This window comes from Ostrea edulis, chromosome 1 (assembly GCF_947568905.1).
Source record: "Ostrea edulis chromosome 1, xbOstEdul1.1, whole genome shotgun sequence".
NCBI lineage: Eukaryota > Metazoa > Mollusca > Bivalvia > Ostreida > Ostreidae > Ostrea > Ostrea edulis.
In genome coordinates this window covers 71,463,412-71,486,494 of record NC_079164.1, presented here as the reverse complement: position 1 = coordinate 71,486,494, position 23,083 = coordinate 71,463,412, and the positions used below count along the sequence as shown (strand labels likewise).

At 33.7% G+C, this 23,083-nt stretch overlaps 4 protein-coding genes across 5 annotated transcripts in view; 3 read left to right on the top strand and 1 right to left on the bottom strand.

Annotated features, from left to right (window-relative positions):
- The first annotated feature begins 807 nt into the window (after positions 1-807).
- LOC125683026 (DNA ligase-like) lies at positions 808-4,663 on the top strand. The gene is made up of 11 exons (XM_048923726.2): positions 808-929; positions 1,063-1,176; positions 1,275-1,417; positions 1,570-1,826; positions 2,371-2,565; positions 2,804-2,872; positions 3,000-3,254; positions 3,382-3,562; positions 3,680-3,783; positions 3,898-4,004; positions 4,143-4,663. Exons 2-11 carry the CDS (start codon positions 1,074-1,076, stop codon positions 4,208-4,210), a joined length of 1,482 nt encoding a protein of 493 aa, XP_048779683.1. The 5' UTR covers positions 808-929; positions 1,063-1,073; the 3' UTR covers positions 4,211-4,663.
- LOC125683169 (guanine nucleotide exchange factor MSS4-like) lies at positions 1,957-7,955 on the bottom strand. The gene is made up of 2 exons (XM_048924029.2): positions 7,768-7,955; positions 1,957-5,162 (listed from the first exon to the last, which is right to left on the bottom strand). Exons 1-2 carry the CDS (start codon positions 7,888-7,890, stop codon positions 4,923-4,925), a joined length of 363 nt encoding a protein of 120 aa, XP_048779986.1. The 5' UTR covers positions 7,891-7,955; the 3' UTR covers positions 1,957-4,922.
- A 33-nt stretch (positions 7,956-7,988) lies between these two features.
- LOC125683086 (PSME3-interacting protein-like) lies at positions 7,989-22,962 on the top strand. The gene is made up of 4 exons (XM_056159266.1): positions 7,989-8,086; positions 21,477-21,606; positions 21,827-21,925; positions 22,499-22,962. Exons 2-4 carry the CDS (start codon positions 21,495-21,497, stop codon positions 22,633-22,635), a joined length of 348 nt encoding a protein of 115 aa, XP_056015241.1. The 5' UTR covers positions 7,989-8,086; positions 21,477-21,494; the 3' UTR covers positions 22,636-22,962.
- Positions 22,924-23,083, top strand: part of LOC130046317 (uncharacterized) — a 41,161-nt gene continuing 41,001 nt past the window's right edge. For both annotated transcript variants that reach the window (XM_048923869.2, XM_048923851.2), the window contains exon 1: positions 22,924-23,054. The gene's annotated coding sequence lies outside the window, so the exon portion shown is untranslated. The remainder of the gene's footprint in view (positions 23,055-23,083) is intronic.

The following is a 23,083-nucleotide window of genomic DNA, read 5'->3' as shown; positions in this document are numbered from 1 at the left end:
TAAATTACAAGGTATAAGAAGGTTATTATATTTCAATGTACATGTATTATCTTAGCTGCAATAATGTAGCCCTCTCTGATTTTTTGTTGTTGTTTTTTTTTTAGTCCCGAAAACGTCAGAATAAAAAAAAATTGGATAGGGCTACATTATTGCAGCTATTATTATCTATTATAGATTGGTAGAGGTACACGAATAAAATCACAATCTCATCTCGCTCTCCATCAGTAGATATAGGCAAGTAAAGTTAAAAACTCAGAAAAAACTTTTGATAATAAAAAAAAACCCGACCGTGTACATTTAATTAATATCCACTTAAGGCCTAATTTGGTTATGACAAAGCACGATTATAGCGAAGAAGATTGTTTTATTCATTTCTGCTGTGAACATCGCATACGATCGGTGAGAGAATACTTATCCCCAATCTTGGTGTCAAACCCCGTTTCCCCATCGTCGGAAATTTCTCCATCTGATGGAGAGAGGGACGAAGCGTCGGGTTTCCGACGATGCGGTTCCCCGGTGTGTGTAATGGTTAGCTGTGTTTTCAAAAGGTTTACGATGAATTTTAGAATTTCTCTTTTGTTTTTAACAAATGGTTTAGAAATAAAGTTTAGACTGCTTAAATTAGTATTCAGGGAATATTACATGAAACCGATTGCCAGTCTACATACATCGCAAGTCTGTAAGTTTAAATGATCGCCAGTCTTACAGTTCCTAAAATAGGCCATGGGTAAGTATCATAACTATAAATAGGTTTCTTGTCGGAATACCTTCAAATTTACCCTATCAATGCGATGGAAATCCTAGAGAGCTCAACATATTGTAAACAATATGTGGGCGTGTCCATCGCTGCCGACTTGTTGGAACTTGAGGATATCGCAGTATAAAAACTGGGTTCGTGTTTCTGATCCACACATTGGAAAAGACAGCAAGTAAGAAACATTACATTATAGTACATAATATTAATTAACATGTCATGAAATATACAGGTTCTCTTCCGCTAGGCTCTGCCGGTGCACTTTTCCACAGAGAATAAAGATTAACGATCATATATATTTTTCACAGCAATCGTTATAATGGCAACGAAACAGAAGTGCACGTACTGGGCCAAATGTTATAGAAAAGACAAAGATCACAAGAAAAATTTCCTTCACCCTGAGGATGAAGATGGAGACACAGGTATGAAAAAAATACCATACATACTGACTGTGTGACGAGATTAAATAAAAAATTCAGATTATCCCATTGAACTTTGTTCCTTGAATTTTTGCATTTAGACACAGAAATTGAAGATAAAGAAGTCAAAAATTCTGTGAAACTGAAGAGACAGAAAACACATGAGCTGAGCGTTAGTGAAGATATGGACGTCGATGTCAGCCGACCTACCATCAAAAAGCTGAGGTCTCGCACGGTCAGCATGGTATGTATACAAATACAGGCATCCTAATACAGCAACAGCTATCTCTTCATTATAGGTACATGTGGATATTCATTGGATATGTGCAATTACATGAATTTAAATGGTCTAAACAATGTCATAATTTTTTTTATAATCTTCCTACTATTAAACAGGAAAAGCCCGAGCCCTCGACTAGCACTGACGAGGCGGGTCCTTCCTCCGCAGTAGATGACGATCGTCCGGACTGTAAATACTGGGAGAAGTGCTACAGAAAGGAGCCCAATCACATCAAACAGTTCCGACATCCGGCAGATGGGCCTCCCAAAAAAGCAAACAGAGTTAAACCAGAGAATAAAATAGAAGATGGGGATGAAAAGTCTGTGGCTGGTGGCTTCCGGCTGAAGAGGATAGGCAGTCATTACACCTGCACGTGAGTAACCCATTCATTGCAGGGCCGCCCGTTCACGTCTAGCATTATCTACACTGAATGAAAGTCCCTTCAATTATCTTTTAATATTAATGTTGTTCACAAGAGTTGTCAGGAAGAAAATAAGCAGTTCTAGAACATTTTGAACATTTATTTTTAGACATACACATCACCAATCTAAATAGGCTCATCTGAATACAACTTACATGTACAATTTGCACCTTGTTGTTTTTTGTTTAAATCTGTCATAAAATGTATGATATTCATACATTGTATACATGTATATTGCAAGATAATATTCACTGCAGTTTCAATTTTTAATGAAAATACATGAATGGCCTGCATCGGGAAAATAGCAAAAAATAAAGTGCAATGAAATCAATCCTAGTTACAATATTTGGTAACATTAAATGAACACACTTAACATCTCTGATGTATATTTTATATGCTACAAACAAACAAAAATAAAAGACTACAAAGTATATTTTAATTAGTAAATGTCCAGCAAGAATGAATTTTAAATTGATTGATCTCTTTATTATTTTAGATGCATTGGATGGAAGGTACAGAAAAATGCACCGAACAAAAGAACATGCAAACACCTCCGAGAATATTTAGGTGATGACTTTGAAAAAAACAGAGTGGGAAAATTGACAGCTGACAAAAAATCGAGACCAGAGCCCTCTAAATATTTCTCACACATCAACATAAGCCTCTTACTGGCCAACAAATATAATGAAAAGTAAGTGAATAAATATGTTAATACTTTTATATTGAAACTGGACATAAAACCTCACAATTCACAGTAAATGTGTTATACTTTTATATAAAAACTGGACTCAATTTACAGTATATAAACATGAATCATTATGGTTTTTCTAATTTTTGTGAAACCTTCTAACTTTTATATTTTCATCATAAAATGCATACAGATTATCATAGTAACAAGCTTTAATTAAATACTTTTATAATTGTTACAGAAAAGATGACCCTACAAACTGGTGGGTCAGTGAAAAATTAGATGGAGTAAGAGCATTTTGGAATGGAAAGTAAGTATAATAATTTGGTAAGCCATTTAAAATCACTAAAAACTGCCTCATTAGGGTGTGTATATATAAACCAAAATAAAACTACAACTTAATGCCAATTAAATATGGTGAAAAATTATGTTTTCAGGTGTTTCTACTCCCGGCTTGGTAATCCTTTTTATGCTCCGAAGTGGTTCACAAAAGACTTACCCACAGACATGCATTTAGACGGAGAACTGTTTGGAGGAAGAAAGAAGTTTCAGAGCACAGTTAGCATTGTGAAAACACCTGAATGTGATCAGTGGAAGAAAATCAAGTACCATGTATTTGATGCCCCTAACTTACAAAAGGAGTCATTTGAAAAGAGAATGAAAGCCATCAAAGACTACTTTGATGAAGTAAAGTAAGTGAATTATACCTCAAACAATGGAGAGCTACTAACGTTATCTGAATCACCCAAAAACTTACCCACCTGCTACATGTACAATCAGCTACGTACACATTTTCAGAGTAAACTTGTATATTTACAGTCCTGACTATGCCATAATGTGCAAACAAGAAAAGTGCACAGGAAAAAAACACATTGATGATGAATTGAAGAGAATCATTGCCCTTGGTGGGGAAGGGCTTATGATTCGACAGCCCGGCTCTCAATATGAAAGAAGGCGATCCAACACATTGCTCAAAATCAAAACCTTTTATGATGCAGAGGTAACTATTAGTACATTTTAAATATCATATAGATCTGTCAATATTGATGGTTAACTGATATCAAAGATAAGCACAAGATATAACTGATAATCAATCTTGAAAATTGATATTTTTCAGGCTGTTGTCATAGGCTACGAACCCGGCAAAGGCCGTTTCCATGGCAAAGTGGGGGCTCTTAGATGTAAAATGGCAAACGGCAAATTATTCTCAGTTGGATCTGGGTAGGTTTTATCAGACTTTAACCAGTCTTTAGCTGTATTCAGTTTGATATATATAGAAAAAAATAGCAGGTAACAATTATGTATAAATCCTAATTCAAATTAACCTATTTACAGATTGACAGACAAGGATCATAACCGTCCACCAAAGATCGGCTCCATCATCACATACAAATTCCAGGAATATACTAACTCAGGAACTCCCAGGTTCCCCTCCTACTTAGGTAATGCATAATTATTCTTCATACTATTCGTTTCTTTTACCAAATTCATCTGATGTTCCATATAAATGACGGCCATTTTATTTAAATTTTAGGAGAAAGAATAGATATAAATGACGGCCATTTTTATTTCAATTTCAGGAGTGAGAATAGATATGGATAAACCTAAAGATGCAGTGTTACCCGAGATTCCAAAAGATGATGATTAAACAAAGATCTGATCCGAGAAAAATACCCCCAAAAAAGGCAGCCGATTCATGATCTCATGACAATCTTTCAGCATCCATGAATAGAGACTTTTGTCCGTGATCATTTAACGCAAGAAATAAACTGAATTCCCTTAAAGTTGGAAATATATGTTTAGATTTATTATTTATTTTTGTGAAATTGGTTGAGAATGCTATAGATTTGTTTTTGTTTTGCATCATTTATTGTCATCAATTGTTACTAAAAAACTGGCCAATTTTTTTTTAATTTATTCATTTATTATGTTTTGTATTTTACTGCATATATACAAGACACTTACCGTAGTGCAATAACTACTGAACTGTGATAGAGATTTCGACTGTGATTAACAATGTTGTCATATTTCAATACATGTAATATAATTTTATTTAAACTAACTTATTTATGATCAATACACAGTTGTTTATAAAAGGAAACATATGTGTTTGTTTTTACTGCTAATCAATACAGTCAATATATTTTTGTATACATCTTCAAAATGAGGATATAATAATAAAAGACACAGGTGCTTGTTTCATAAACTTTGCAAGTCATATAACGTCTGTGATAAAGGACCTAACAGTAAAACAGATGTACATTACAACAATGCGAAATGTACGGAAAAGAACATTTCTTCTGATAACAGATTATGTTTAGGATTTGGTCCCTTGTGGTATGGCTATATGCCTGGATTGCTCATTCTGAATGCTTCACTCTTTCTAGAGCAACGTAAAATGCCTTTTTGTCATTAACATCATGCCATCCAATTGGTCCAATTTCACAGTCTGCACAGATTAGATATTTGATTGTTTCAACTGTGTTTGTAAAACCCACATTTTCAAACTCAAACATATCATTGACTTTCCAGTATTTCTTCAATGTCTCGCCTGTCTCGGAAGTTCCATCTGTCTTCTTCTTCATATGAGGCAAGAAAAACTGAAAGCATGAGACATGACATAGTACCTAAATACTGGATTAATTAATCATGATAATCTGTAAGTAGTCTGTCATATAAAAAAACCCAAAAAACAAGAGGCCCACAGGCCTTATCGGTCACCTGAATATTAGTTGCTAGCCCCAAGTCTAGGTAAAATTTCCTGCTCTGCATATCTAACCTAAATTCTAATACTAAGCAACCGTATAAAACGAGATGTGTTCTTAAAACTTAAATGCCCCAAAAATGCCTAAACTGATGAAAGACTTTACATAATATATGTAACATGACCACGATATGACTAATTTGGACCCGTCATAGAGTTATTAGAACCTTGGGGTTGTGAAATTCACAATTTTGGTACATCCTTATCTGCTTTTCCATAAATATGCATTTTGTTTTTATACCTTGTCAGCAAACATAAAGAAGTCTTTCAAATGATAAACACAATAATTTTTTTCAACACTTGAACCAAAACTCTTATGAAATTTACAATGACTACGTACTCCTTCCAAATATCTAAATAGTATGAATAGCTTTATAAAGAAGATATTATTAAATGTTTAACACATATACACTATATATACCAAATTCACCCCACCCTGGAGTCGTAACCTTTACCTTGGGGATTATGAAATTTATAAGTTTGGTAGAGGCCTTCCTGCTCTATATCACTATGTATTTACATGTAGTTCTTCCACACAGATGTGTGGTTGTAGAGAAGAATATTTTTGAACATTGGTCAATGTTTGGTAGTTTTTGCCCTGCCCCTAATGCCCCATGGGTGTAGGGGTCTTGAAATTTACAATTTATTTTAAATTTGAAAAGAATTAGAATGGTAGCTATCAAGAAGTTAAAAATGATCAATTGTTAACACATTTAATCACTGACCATTTGGCCCCACCCTGATACCAAAACTCCTACCCCTGGGATCATGAAATTGACAATTTTAGTAAAGGACAACCTGCTCTTTCTAAATTTATATCAATTTAGTTTCAATAATCAATAGCATTAAAGAAGATGTTGTTTTTAAAATGTTTTACACATATTAAACACTATACATTGTATACCAAGTTCCATCCCACCCTGTAGTCAGAACCCAATCTGATTGGTCAGAACCAATACCCCGGGGGATCATGAAATTTACAGTTTTGGTAGAGGCCTTCCTGCTCTACACCACAATGCATATATAGTTTTAAACTGCTTCTTCCAAATATCCATTCAGTCAATAACATTGAAAAAGATATTTAAATGTTTTACACATAAACACTATATGCCATGTTTGGTCCCACTCTGGAGTTGGATTTATTGTATATTGTTTAACGTCCCTCAAGGGCTGCAAAATTTAGGCCTATGGTCGGTGCTTATGTCCATTGAGCAGGGAGGGATCTTTTATCGTGTCACACCTGCTGTGACACGGGGCCTCGGTTTTTGCAGTCTAATCTGAAGGATTGCCCTATTTAGTCACCTCTTTCCAGTTAGAACCTCTCCCTAGGGTTCATGAAATTTACAAGATTGGTAGCTCGACCTTCCTGCACTAGATATGCATTTAGTTTTTCTTTAATACAGATGTGTGGTTGCAGAGAACATTTTTGAAAATTGGTTAATTTTTGGTAGTTTCTGTCCAAAGCCCTAAGGCCCCAGGGGTGTAAGAGTCCTGAAATTTATAATTTATAAATAATATATATTTATGTATATAATATTAAAGGGACTGGTTCACGATTTTTGAACAAAATATGTTTTTATTTTTTATGTTAGATATTAAAAGTATAACTAATTTAATGTTGACAACCAAAATTTTGACCTTCTGAATGCAAGAATAAAAGATATAATTTAGCCTTAAATATGTGTTGTGTAAACAAAGACTCGAGTCTTTTTATGTAAACAAACAATAAAGTGAAACATTAATTTTGTAAAATAAAGCATTTTAATTTTGCATAGTCGCACATTTTGACTTTTAGATGACACATTTTACCCGAAGAATGCTTGAAATGTAAAAGTTATAATAAACTTAGATCGATATCCATTTCTTTTGAAAATTTCGTAAACAATAACATACGGCAATCTTTGTTTACAAAACATATAATGAACCCTCTAAAATGAGCTTCTGTGACAATGTATAACCATAATTTTTATGTCAAATCTTTTAAACATATTAGACAGTAGATTTTGATCATTAAAAGTGAAAAATAAAATTTTGGGGAAAATCGTGAATCAGTCCCTTTAAGGTAGATTGATCGTCATGTGATGTCATAGGTTTTATTTGCAAAAATCTTTATTAAATGAAACTTTGTGCAGATAAAAATATATCTTTTCAAAACAATTTTATTCACTGGATAAAAAAATTGATAAAGTAATACTTTCAGTATTGATACTGATAGTTCCAAAGTTAATCAATTACAATTTATATAATTAAAAAAAAATTGTCAAGGGCAATAACTCCGATGCTAGTATTTCCTCTCCTACAATGATTTGATCACCCAATGATTTCCCTAATATCCACAATTAATTTTATATATGTTTATAAATTAGTGTCACCCCAAAACGGCTGGGTCCTTATTTCTTGCCATGTCATGTGTGATGGACGTAGTACTGCAGTGTACATACCTCGATTTCAGAGTAAACAGCTTTCTCAGGTAACAAAACAATAGAACTGCATCTTTCACAAAATAACTTTGTCTTATTCTTTCCATCTTCCATCAAGTTTTCTTGTACTGCTCTGTCACTCATTTTTGTTGCCTGCTTCAGTCGATAAAAGTGAAAATAGAGTTTCAGCCAATGCGCACGCGTAGTGTGTTCTGGGTTTTTAAAACGTTTTATGAAAAGAGAGGAACAGACCTTTCGATTTTAAACTAGAATTAACATTGATCATTTTTACAACAGTATCGGGACACCAACTTGACCAAGTTGAAGTTGGATAGGCCTAGTAAGTATTACAATTTCAACTTAAATGTCATCACTTGCATGCTATGTATACATTATGCATACGTATTGTGCATAACAAAGCTCTTTCATCCACAGAGTTGTGACACAATCTGAGCAAACTGGTATAGTATTGATAGATAGTTAGATTTATTAATTGTTCTAAATCAGGGCCCTTTTGAGCATAACACAGGGGCTTGTCACGAAATTGTTATCTTATTAAAATTTGACATTGTCTATTCTAATTTACAGTGTAATTATAGAATGGAGAGGGTCAATTTGTGATGAGCCCCTGTGAGCATAACAAACAACATACATTATTGCATGTGACACTTACAAACAATTATACTCACTTATATAGATCTACAGTACATATATACCAGTTTGGTCAGATTGTGTCAAAATCCTGTGCTAACAAAATTGTCGTTTATGCTTAAGGTACAACGGTACTAGTTGACTACAAGGCTAGAGTTACAAATATCTACCTTATACTAAAATGCACGTTAAGCAGGTCCAGTACAATTAATCTCCATTTTCAGCATATAGCTTTATATAGTTTGATTAACAGGTCCAGCACAATCTCCCTAGCTATGTAGCTTTATAAAGCTATTTGAAATAGCTTGATTTAGTTATTTCAAATTTTTTATCAAATTAATTTCTAAAAGCATAAAATCGAATTTCACTGAGTGAACATATTTCATCCTTGAAGTCCATACAACACATTGTAAACAAAAAATAATCCTTGAACTATATTGGTTACTAGGAATAATTTGGATTCACAATTGTCAAATGTTTAGGATTATTTAGTTGTTAAGCAACAGTCTTCAGAATAGAATAAAAGTGAAGGAGAAGCAGCAGAATAGTGGATTGGCGATCAGTTTACACATTGTAAAATCATCATACTTATCTATGCTTCAACGCACACAGGTTAGTGGACAGTTAACAACACAAAAGAAATTCTCTTTTCAAGAAAATTCTTAAAACATTGTACAGTAGTATTGTTATGAACTCTTATTAGAATAGTGTTGTGGTTAGTGACTTTTTGGCTATTGAAATTCCACTGCCAAAGAATAACTGTGATTTTTAAAATTACCAATATTACTATCGACGGGTCTAATTTGTGTTTTTACTAGATAGAATTTATTCAAATTTTGATATACAGTAAAATATGTATTAATAAATGAAAATCAATGGAAAAACGTACAGTCATTATCTTCGATTTTCTGCGGGGTTGCTTCAAATGTAGGCACTGAAAATTATTTCAAATGAAATAACTGGTACGATTTGATTCATCTAAATTTCATTTAATGGAAATTTTAACACGTCCCGTCGGGCGTCTATACTAGGAAATTTGTTCGCCCATGGCAATATTTATGCGGGTCTAGGGCACGGTTATTTCACACACTGCTATCCATTATTTTGTTGATCCTCATTTGACTATTATTCTTTCAATTGCTGAACATAGGATAACTGTTGCTTATCAACCTAATAATTCTAAACATTTGACAATTTTGAATCAAAATTCTTCCAAAGGAATGTACTTTGATTTTAAAAAGCATTTTTTGTTTACAATAATGTTGTATGGAGTACATTATGGTGAATTTTTTTTTTACTCAATGAAATTCAATTTTTATGTTTTTAGAAATGAATTTGATGAAAGGTTTGAAATAGCAAAATCAAGCTATTTCATATATCTTTGTAAAACTATACACATTTATAGCAATGTGCTGTGGATAAACACTTTTGATTTGGTATAAAGGTAATTCATTATATCCAATAAGTTCATGATATGATTTTTAAAAACTACGGGAAATGAAAATCACTTCACTGTGTAGTGGTCAGTCGGGTTCGATTGCCTTTGGCCAGATATCTCGGTTAGTAGAGCACCTGACTGGAGATTCAGGGGACCCGGGTTTGAATCCCGGTCTGGTCCGTTGCTTTTTCTCCCTTCCTATTACAGCTGTAAGCATGAATTCATTATTATTATGTAACCATGCTTTACTATACACTGATTAAGCTATATTATAGCTAGATATAGAGATTGTACAGGACCTGTTAAGTGCATGTAGAGAGTGGGGTAAAACAGTGAATCATTGTGTTGGGATGGTAAAATCACTTGTATTTTTGAAACAGAAACTTGGGTATTTTTATTTAATTTTTGCAGTGAACATAATTTACAATTATATGAACAAGGTCTCAAAATTTGTTAAGTTAACTGAAATAGAAATAGGAGTGATTTCACTGGGACTCTAGCTCAGGACCCTAGCATAACTACAGTACCTGGCTGTAAGTCTGTCATCAAAACGGCGGCTGATAATATTCATGTTCTTAAACCCTTATTTCATTTCTTTCATATCATTATTAAAATGTTCTTGCTTATTATGGTTGCTTATAACAAGGTCTATGGTTAGTAGGTCTGACATCATTTTGCAAAATATGATGTATCACCTGCCAGTCATTGTCATATAACAAGATGTCTTCAGAACGAAAACAAATGTCTACCCCTATAAAAGATGCAGTCATAAAACATGTGCATGCACATTGGGAGATCGTAGACATTTTCAGCATAAGTCAATCAGGTGTACTTCAAAGTTTCTTAAACAATACCAAACATGTGGATCTACAGTCTGATTAAAATCAGACCCCGTACTCATTATCATATTAACGATTTGAGTATGGGGTCTGATTTTAATCCGACTAGTGGATCTAGTGAAAGCAGTCGACCCAGAAAAACTGATGCTTGTGGTAATCGCAAAATACTTGGATGCATATAGTCCAACAGACAACAAACTGAAGGATATTACTGTTGAAGTTGATTGGAAATTGCCTATATGCCTAACCCGCTTATGTGGGTTATGAATTTGTTCTGCAATGCTAGCCACCTTTAGCAGCCGATGAAACAACAAAGAAAGTATTTTATTGTTTAAATAAATACATGTATATTGAAACATGGATTTATTACATCATCACAACTTGCAAGCTAGGGCTGAAATGTACACCCTCTCCCTTTTCACAAGCTAGTGTACATTTCAGCTGTGGTTTGCTATCATGGGGTTTATTACTGACAAAACATTACCATTACGTAATGTAAACAAGTAAAGGTTGTAAGTTAGGCCAAGTAAAATTAATTAGTAGATTATCATTCAAACTTCACAAAAAAATGGGGCGGGTGGGAGGATTTTATTTCTTATTTTTCGCCATGGTATTCTTGACCTCGAAAATGCCTTCTCTCATTGAGAAAAGGCTTTATAAATCATAATTACATGTGTATTTGGGTTTCTAAAAGGCAAAGTGAAACAAAGTACGTTAACGATACCGGACCGGACATAAAAATATCCGGAAATCGTAATTTTGAAAAATAAAGAAATTTTCGAGGGGCGGGCGGGAATGATAATCTACTAATTAATTTTACTTGGCCTTAATGTGCAGTTTGAAGTCCTTGACTTGATTGATCTCTCTAAGAAGACATGTCTGTTACCCTATCTTTCTTATTTAAAGATACATTTTACTACATATTTTTAGAATATTGGAGGAAAGCTAACACATGAGATAGATATATATGAATACAGATATTTAGAGTATTAGAGGAAAGTTAACACATGAGATAGATTTAGATATATATGAATACAGATTTTTAGAATATTAGAGGAAAGTTAACACATGAGTTAGATATATATGAATACATATATTTAGAGTATTAGAGCAAAGCTAACACATGAAATATATATATATATATATATATGAATACAGATTTTTAGAATATCGGAGGAAAGCTAACACATGAGATAGATATATATGAAAACAGATTTTTAGAATATTCAAGGAAAGATAACACTCGAGTGATAGCTTGGTGACGTTCTCATTGGAAGAGTTTCTTCCCTTCCCCCAATCATCATTCAGTATGGATTCATTGGGGAGGGGGTGAATGTTGAAAATCTTCTCAAGAACAACAGGATGATGAGTAGTACGCAATCATCTGATTCAAGTTTGTGAAGCACTGACAATAAGGATCATTCAAAATTATAAATGGGAATACATGTATATATAAAGAAAAATGGGAACACATGTGTATATAAAGAAAAATGGGAATACATGTATATATAAAGAAAATCTTTTAAAATTCTTCTCATTAAGGACCACAGGTCATGATTAGTCATATATTTAAAATGTGCAATCATTCCGATGCAGTGCAGGTTCATATTGGATCACATCATGGTCTCCGAGGCTAGGGTGGTGCTAAAATATGGATTCAAAGTTTTACATAGTACATGTACATGTGTATATATAGGAAATTTCAAAACTTTTTTTTCAAGAGCCACAATTAAGACTACACTGAATCATATAAATTTGCAAATACTCCCAATTTGTATCAAATCAAGTTTTATTAGGTCACCCGAGTCACTCAGGTGACTTATTGCTATTACTTTGTGTCCTGCGTAAACAAGTGAACATTCTTAACTTCTTCATAACAACCTTTCCAATTCTTTCCAAATTCGGTATGAAGCATCTTTGGGACAAGGGGAACATAAATTGTAAATATCAGGTGTCCTGTACCCCCAGGACCATAGAGGCAGGGCAAAAAGTTTACTGATTTTCAAAAATCTTCTCAACAACTGCACATCCATAAGAAAAACTAAATGCATAGTAATGTAGAGCCTCTACCAAAATTGCAAATTCCACTAACTGCATAGTTAGAAGGAGTGGGTAGCCCTTTACCAAAATTGTAATTTCATGATCCCATTAGTAGGGGTTTGGTTCCAGGGTGGGGCCAATATTATCATTGTGATTATTTTCTTTATCATTTGAAAGACTTCTTCCTTAATTTTGTTGATACTGTTTAAAAATCAAATGCATGTTTAGGAAAAGAATGTAGGAAAATTGTGAATTTCACAATCTGAGGGTTCTGATTCTAGGGTGGGTTCAAAACAGTCATATAGTGTTGATATAATTATATATTATTAAAGTCTTTCATCAGTATGGACACTTTAGGGACATTTGTGTTTTAAGTACACACTTTGTTTTATACTGTTGGTGAATACACGTAGTAGTCTTTAGCTTTGATATGCAGAGCAGGTAAATTATTACAGATTTCATAGCCCTTGAGCATGTTGAGGCTAGCAATACTTTTAACTGTCTAATATTTACAAGGTAGGCGAGTAAGGTGACCGATAAGTCCAGTGGTCTTGTTTATTTTTTTAAATTATGGATGTTTTAAGAGTGGGGCTAGAAATTTCAAAGTACATGAATATAGACCAAAAAAGAATCTTTTTAAAAAAATCTTCTTTTCTGCACACAACAACAAGTTCATGTTAATAATACATGTATTATTATGGCTGCATCTGTACATGTATGTAGAGTGGATTCAAACTTGGTGAAGTCATGACGCTGTGGGGCTAGGGTGGAGTCATAATATGAAGTCATGACCCTGTGGGGCTAGGGTGGAGTCATAATATGAAGTCATGACCCTGTGGGGCTAGGGTGGAGTCATAATATGAAGTCATGACCCTGTGGGGCTAGGGTGGAGTCATAATATGGAGTCAAATTCTTTTTTATGGAATTAAATAGGATCACAGCAAAATTTGGATTTTGAACTCTCTTATCTGCCCACAGAACAGCTTTTATATTATTCCAGAAGAACACACCAAAAAAATCATACGAAATAATTGAGAATAATTTGTACTGCTCTTTTGATGACAAAATCGTACTTCATACAAGGTGCTAACGACTCATTAGATAAAATTTTGGTGTCAAGAGCCATATTAAAGCTGACATGAATTAATAAATACGTACACCTTTCTCATCTTATCCGCCATATTTCTTTCAGGTAGCCTAATTTACTCTACCCGTATATACCCCAAATGTGATTGTCACACCTGAGTGATTTTTCTAGGTGGACTCGACCAGTGCACATCTCCGATAGTAATATATAGGGAATGAGAAACAAATAAAATAACATTTTAAAACATTATGCTTTGCTCAAAATTACAAAATATTGATTGTATACTAATGCAACATTCTGGAAGTTTAGATAAGTTAGACAAAAATGCAAAAAAAAAAAAAAAAAAAAAAAAAAAAAGCTTTTCTTGCATAGTTGTAAGTGCATGTATGCAAGTATTTGCATTTTGTAATAAAATAAATGCAGATAAATCATTTGTGAATTACATACTGATAGAATGGAATAGGCAAAGAGCATAAAATATATTATTTATATCAATTCTTGCAAAATAAAGGTGCATGCCATATGCATAATATGCAATGCACAAGGTATAATCGCCAAAAAAAGTATCAAATCGGGCGCCTATTCAACAGGTATCGGAGATGTGCACTTACCGAAAATATTAGATTCTCTTTATTCTGATAAATCCACGAAACAAAATGATAAACTCCATTTGTATCTCGTTAGAACTTTACAACACGTTCTCATTCCATTATACAGACTGCGACACACTTCACCCGTGCCAAACAGTGTGTCTTCAATCAGGGGAGATGTCAGAGTCGAAAAATTTTCCTGTATTGAATGCTTGTCTGGTCGAGGTTTTGCAGTTTATAGAAATGGGGAATCTAATATCTGGTTGGATATATTGCGTGCACAATTCAAAATTTCTCGATGATCATATACAAACTTGGATATACAAATAAGGGAATAATGATCGAAAATATACATCTGTGTGAAAATGCGTTTATAACATTTGCAATCCATAAAAAACAGTTGATTACACAAAGACACATATGAAAGGAAATTTATAAACGAAAATATAGTTTTGTTGTCTCTTTTGGAACCACATAATTATTTACGGTCTCTGTATGTCCATATTCATTGAGAGAGAGAGAGAGAGAGAGAGAGAGAGAGAGAGAGAGAGAGACCGTCCTACTTCGATTTATAATATACCATTTCATAGAAGGAAAGAAAATTGATCACTTATATAAATGTAAGCTTTCAAGCATTAAAAATGTCCAGCTATTTAAAAATTTGTGATTGACAATATATTGGAAACTTACAGGAGTTGATGCTTATAATTGAATTCATGACAAATTTAAAAAAAAAATTAGTTGGAACTGTGCATGTAGAAAATACTGACTTTGTATGTTAGAATAACGGGAAAAAAGTAAATTGTCAAAAAAGTGGGGAAAGCAGACCAGCCTTCCTGCCCACCCCAACCCCCTGTTTTCGTGCCTGAAACAACATATCAATTCGTGTTGAAAGAAAGGCGCATATCTACATTTCATTAAATTCCAAAGGAGCTCGAATTTATGTGTTCCCCTATTAATTATTTTGTATGCAAGATTCGTTCCCAAATTTAGAATCATGCTTTCAGTCAGAGCAGAAATGAATTCACTTTGAAGTGCATCTAGTTTGAATGCAAATGTTGGGTTCCTTCTTTTAATTTCATCAGACTCATTAGAAACCCCTCTCCCAAACTATGCAGCTTTGTTTTTATTGATATCTAAATCGGTATAAATGAATCCGGATATAAATTATATAACGTTTTTTCGTGATCATATAGATATTGATACTGATAATGAAAAAAGAAAATGTTTATACTCTTGCCTTCTGCATATCCTACTAATGCATTACAGTATATTGACATTGTATCATATCAAATAAAAGCTCAACACGAATTTTACTGATTTATGCATACTAACATCTTATCGAATACATTTGAATTTGAAATTTCTACGTACAGCGGTATGGCCATTGCGCCAGATCTACGAAATGAAAATATTTATGAATAAATTACACTCAAGCCTCAAAGTAATCATTATGGCATGTTACAGAAACGTTAAAACACACAAATGCTATAGTCCTGCAATGCATGCATGCGATTTTTCTGAATACATGTATTTATGTATTCATGAATGAAGTTCCTACGCTTGAAAATATCTTGGTCTTTATGCATTTTGTTTTGTGATTTTACTTTACCATTCCTTACACTGTGTAAATGAAGGAAAACTTGGTAAAGGGTGCAATTCTACATGCACCATACAATTAGTATACATGCATGTGTTGCAAAACAAAATGTACATGTAATAACCAGACATGTATCGTCATTTTTCATGAGGGGGGGGGGGTACAACAGGGGAAAAAATGGAAAATTGGATTCTTCAAAATTTCTTGCCATTCAAAATAATAATTAAAAAAGATGAACGAAAACAGCAATAAAATAAAACAATTCACCCAAACAAACCAAGATGTTTTGTCCGATGTTCAAAGTCCTAATGTGGGGTGAAGGGTTAAAGAGTCTTTTACTTTGACTACCTCAATAATTTCCTCCCTATACTTCATTTTCTTCAGTCGTTGGGGGTCGGATGGGGTGGTTAGAGTCCTCAACTATGAGTGCCTCATATCTTCATTTTCTTAATTGGTGGTGGTGTGTGTCTTCTACTATTATATCAGAACTTTCAAGCTGGGGTAAGTGGGGGAGGGGTTGTCACTCAATGTATCTTTTATTTGCATTACAAACTAACAAAAAATGGATATTGTTATTAAAGGTGGGTGACAGACACTCTTGTCCTCTCCCCTTGATGTTTGATAACGACGCAAAATGTGATAAACTCGATTATTACATTTTGCATTAGTACAATTTGCGTCGAGTTCGACGCAGAATGTAATAACGCAAAATGGCATAGATATAAAAGATCTATTGAGCGCCAAATTAACATAAAATGAAGTAATTGAAAATAACATTATTTAAAAATATGTTTAATTTTTAATTAATGCGTGCTTTAATTAAATGAATCAAATAAATCTGTATTATCAATTAATGAGAGCAATATTGAGTTACTAGTACTGTTCTCTTTTTATTGAATTAACGATATCATTTGTCTTAATAAGAGCACGATTATTACAAGATCATCGGTTCTCTCTCTCTCTCTCTCTCTTGTCGTTATCTCTCTCGTTGTTCTCTCTCTCTCTCTCTCTCTCTCTCTCTCTCATCCCATACACTCGCACAGTGTTGTATATGCAAATTTATGTACCTAAATGATTTCATGATTTATAAATCTGCAATACTCTGACCAGTAAATCATATGGTATAAGGATTCATGCACAATACAGGGTAAATATTATACTCTGATACTTCCCCTGATTGAAGATAACTGATCGGCACGGGCTAAGTGTGTCGCAGTCTGTACAATGGACAATGTTGTTTACTGTTGGAATGCGAATGGAATTTATCGTTTTGTTTCATGGATTATGCAAATAAAGGGAGTTTTACTACTACTTAGAGTATTTTCGACAAGTGTACACGTACATCTGCGGTCCTTTACAGATATTACGAGTAGGCCCAGGTAAATAGTCGTCCGCATTCGATGAGTTTTCATGGCGAGCATACATGCCATTTTTATAAGTACAGTAGTATTTATGTCCTTGCCTTTTACTTGAAGTAATTGTAAATGGTATAGATTGTATACTCTTTGCTTATTCCATTTTATCAATAGATAAAAGATGAAATATTTCTCCGCATTTTTGTATAGTTTTGACGTATTTACTGCAAATGTACGCACGTTCACGTAAAGAAAAGGCATTCTATATATATTTATCCAAATATATATACATGTATTTAGAATGATTTACTACTGTATGATATGTTTATTATAATTTTGAGCACTGCGTGGTGTTCCAAAACGTGATTTCATTTCTTGATGTCCTATGAATTAGTATCGGAGATGTACGTGTTACCTGTCGAAGCTACCCGCACAGGTAAATCGAAGACACTGATGTGAAGTGAAGCGTAGCAAAGCTCGTCCCCTTATATACCATGCGAACCCCGATACATATAACAATAGAAATTCCAACTAATATGGCGGATTAGCAGAGAAATATGGCGAACATATAGAATTATACTATATTTACTAATTCATGTCAGCTTTAAAGTTTAACATTGGAATATATGTATATTTAGGAACAATTTTTTCTCAAGAGCAGCAATATTAGATTTCATCATTTAATGATTTTGTGAGTTTAATTTAATAAGCAATTTTACATCCTCATGAAGTTTGCATTCAAATTTGTTCAGACAAATCATTACCCCACCCACCCACCCAGGTCAGGTCAGGGCAGTTTTAAGTAAGAAATGTAGGATTTTAGAAAAAGGTCTTCTCAAGAACCACAATTGTAAAATGTTTTAAAATATGAAAACATTCTTCTGTGGTTTAGAGTTCAGTTCGTTCACACCATGACTTATGGGTTTAGGGTACAGTCACATATAAAAAAAAAAAATCCATAGGATTGTTGTTTTTTTTTTTTTTAATCTTCTCTCAAGAAGAAGAGCACAATTTATCAATGTTGTATCCAATAATTTTCATGCAGTGAGTCTATCTAAAGTTTGCTCAGATAATGTCCCATATACCCTGGGTATAATGTTTTGTTTTGGAAAACAGTTGAATCTCGTTATGTCAAATTCATTGGGACTTAAAGATAAATCTTCAAGATATCTGGGTGTCTGAAATACATCTTAAACACACTGATTCAACCCACTGATTCAACCCACGTTTATTTTCAATTTAAACAAATTTACAGTCTTGTTCTCATGTTTGGGTGGCGCATGTAGATGTTGTGTCTATTAGAATCGTGTATGTGTAAATAATAAATGTATTTGAGTCAATATTTTAGTTTTATTACATCAATTTCCTCCTAAGTCAACACATTTTATACAGAGTCATCGTGATTTTGCAAAGAATTGTAACCAACAGATCTAAAATTTCAACAACAACAAAACCATGATTTTTTTTTTACACTTTGCTTAGAGAAATTTTTTATGCATGCATATGTCAATATTATAGCAATCAATTTTTTATTAACACTCTAAAAAAAACCATTTACAATAAAAAGCAAACTCCTCAGGTTTGGATATCGTGTAGGGAGGATATTGTCAAGTGTCTGTCTGATGCATTCACAACAGATAACTAAAAAGGCTGTTGAAAATGTGAAATAGTTAGTATAGACTTCCTTATTGCTGAAATACATGTATGTGATTAATTTTCCCCTGCATCACATCATGATGTCCCCACCCGGGCCCCCCTCCAAGGACCAGGTCATATTCCAATAGTAGCAGTTTTAGGTTAATTTAGGAATTTCAAGAGAAGAAAAAACATCAAAATGTAGCTTCATTATGATAGCTGAGTATTTACTAAAGCTGTGAATCCCAATATGTTTGCTAGATGTTACTTATTTTATGTGCTCTGTGTTTTTGGATTGTGTTGGAGCCCTGCTAACAGTCTAGTGCTGCGAAATGCCACATCCTAGAGATTGCATGTCGTTTGTGAATTTCTATCCAAACCTACTATATTGTTCAGTATATGAAAAGATTTTGTGTGATATGCAGAGACTTGGTTTAGAAAGGGATGGTTTTGATTTAAATCTTTTAAGAACTAACTAGTGTAAGTGCCCCCCCCCCCCCCCCTGCAAAACTGATTAAATTTTTATTCTTTCAGTGCAGTTTTCCAAGTTTTTTTTAACAGTCACAAATGTTTTAAGGTTTAAATGAAATGACAATTTTCTTTGTTTTTTTGTTTTTTTGAATTATGAGTAATACATATACTTCAGACATTTTTGTTTGGTGCCATTTGATACCAACTTAATACTTTTAAAGCAATTGCTGACCGAGTCCTTAAATCTTGCATAGATCTGAAACCTGACAACATACACGTATCACGGAACAGCAGTAAGACAGCCCTGTATATTGATGATGCTAGATGATCCTCCAACGAGGCATTTTGGAGAATCAGACAAGCATAGTTTTCTCCAATTTCCAATTTCATGACTGGGTGAAGTTTGGGTTGTCAAGAATCAATATCCAACAGTCAGGGTCATTTCCATAAGCGATTTATCAATTCTTCCGTGGCAGTACAGAGAATTATATTAATGCATCATTTGCTCCCGAATATGTCATCTTCCACGTCCCATGGGACACCTTCGGTAAATGTAGCAAAATATTTTACCATAGTCAATGTGCTGTTACCACCCTCCATATAAATCATCATCAATGTTGGACTAAATGATAAGGATGACTCTCAAATGTTTGATCAAACATTGGCACTCACGGCCGAGAAGTGAAGCTGTTATAATTTAATAACCATGCAGGGAGAAATCGGAAGTTTTCATATGACTGCTATTTGCAGTTCTTGATTAATTTGATTCCAGCCCTGTGTGTCAGGAAACTTATTAATCTCCACTGTTTTACACATTCGCACAACAAAATCTGACAGATATTTATATTGAAACCATGAACAAGAATAAAAAACGAATACAAAATTATACCATGTCATGTTGTAGAGTGGAATGTGTGCTTTTATATGATTGCGTGTAGTAGAGGGCTCACAATGATGCATATCCCTGAACAGAAGAGGAGCTAGCTAGGACTTCGAGAATTAATAACAACAACAAAATGTAATCATGTATATTGATGGATGTATTAAAAAAATTAATTTCATTTTTGAAAATTCTTGAGAGCATGAACTACCGTAACGATGCTTTATGCCAGCATTAGCACGTCATGAAAAGTATATTGGCATTAGGCGTTGCTGTTCATACCCTCATGTATTTTCAAAAAAGAAATTCATTTTTTATATTTACATTTTTCTTTCTTTTCTGTTGGAATATTCCCAGCCATTAGAATAACCCTACTATTTTTATCAAGATTCATAATTATGCACATTGTTCACATTCATGAGGAGAAGCCATCATTTCAATTGGTAAAGAAAGTGAAGGTAAAAACATGTGAAATGTAAATATTTATGGATGTTATAGGCTGATCAACATATCTAGTATGACTTAAAACAAAAAATAACAAAGGCATTGAAAACTGATTTTTGATACAAGTAAGTAACTTGAAGGTATTTAGAATATACACAGTTTGGCTTTGCTCTATTTAGAACATCATGCCCAGAAATGTATGTATGTAAACTTAGTTTAGTGTATATCTAAAGTGTAGTGCAATCAGAGCTTTGTGTATATGATAATAGATGATAAACTATTTCACATTTTACTATGCATTTAAGGAGGTACTCTACATCATCATAATGGCTGACTTCCTTTAAAAACATGGATGAAAAAAATCAATATCAGCAATATTTTCAATTTAAATACCTAGCTGAGTAGCTCAGTAGGTTAGCATACCAGCCGATGAACTGTAGATCGCAAGTTTTGAGTCCAGCAGGGGTTTTAAATTTTTTTTCAGATTATATGTACCTTCTACTAAAAATGTATTTTTTTGACAAAATAAGGTAAATTTGAAAATTTTCAACTTCAAAATATTGTTGTACATATCTTCCACTTTTCATCTACATCAAATTTCTCTGGTGTAGCATACCTCCTTAAATCCCATGTATTGTATGCATGTGAGATTGACTGAATCCAGCTTTCTAGAAACTTGATTACATCTCTGTATTTGTAGGTATTGTACAAACTTGAGATGTCTTCATCAGACTTATCTAGAAGGTTTGTCAGTCAAGATACGTTAGACGAAAAAAGGAAAAAAAGACAGGAAGAATGGGAAGAGAAGAGAGGGCCGGAAGACCCGATAGGTATTGTGTATTACCAGCTCCTGTTGATACCAGTCGTGATAGTGCAAAAACAATCATTAATGATGGATGAAAACGAAATGTCTTCAGAGTTTAATAGGCATAAATCATGTCAATTAATTGTAAAAGTGTATTTCAGGCAAGGTCTGAAATCCGTCATCAATACAACAATATTTTCACGTTTAGTATTGTGTGTTGCACTTGCTGCGTACTTTTTGTTCAGAATGTCCAGAGGAAGTGGTGGACAATAGATCTCTGTATGAACGTCTGCAGGAACAGAAGAACAAGAAAGATCAGGAATACGAGGATCAGTTCGCTCTGAGTGAGTCCATGTAACCAGAAGTTATTTCTCGTGGTACTAGTGCTCATTGTCAGGAGAACTTTCTTATCACATCAGTAACATAGAGATGTATATGAATAGGTCTATGCATTTTTTGGAGGAGCATATAGGAGGCTAACATTTTAGTATTTTACAACTGAAATTGCATGAAATTAGATACATTATGTATATTTGATAAATCTGTTGGGAATGGGATTGTCCAGACTCTCCTTTCCCTCTCTGGATTAATAGTTTTTAAGAACAACTAGACATTTCACTTTCTTACACCTAGGAAAGGTTGGTTAATTGATTGTAAATTGTTTAACATCTTGCTCGAGAATCTTTCACTCATAAAGAGATGTCGCCATTGTTGGTGAATGGCTGCAAAATTTAGGCCTATGCTCAACACTTGCAATAACTATATATTTCATTACATATATTTTACACCTAAGAAAGGACTAGAGTTTTAGTTCTCATATTCATTTAAACTGTGCATAAAATTTGCTCGTATTTATTTAAGTTGTTAAAAGAAAAATGATGGATTCTCTATTCTATACTCTTAAATTCCTTTTCCAGAGAACAGTGTTAAGGGCCTGCAGGAGGAAGAAGTGGCGTTTCTTGACCAGGTGTCAGATCAGCAGATAGCCATTGAGAAAGCCCGTAGTAGTGAGGAGGCCAAAATAATCAGGGAACTCAAAATATCCTTTCACTGACAGAGCAAGGAGGTATTCTGTGTCATCTGCAGATATTTATGAAAAGGGGAAGACTGGAGTTAAGATTCTTAGATATGTAGGTAGAGAATGTATGGATCTTCATATTGAAATTAGATTGGTAATTGAAAGGGGGGGGGGGAGAGAGAAATCTGATTAGTGGAAAAATTCTAAAATCAAGGATTTGGTAAGAAAATTATATATATATATATATATAGAGAGAGAGAGAGAGAGAGAGAGAGAGAGATCCAATATTTAACCTAAAGGTTATGAAATCTTTAACATTGGCAAGAAGCAAATGTGTATAAGATAGAAGACAATAAGCAAAAAGAGGAAAAGAAATCACTAAAACAACAGATTGGTGTATCCCAAAACAAGAAGTCACAACAAGCACTACTAGCTGGAGTTGTCAAACGGAAAGGGTAGGTCCTTGTCTGTGAACCTGCACTCA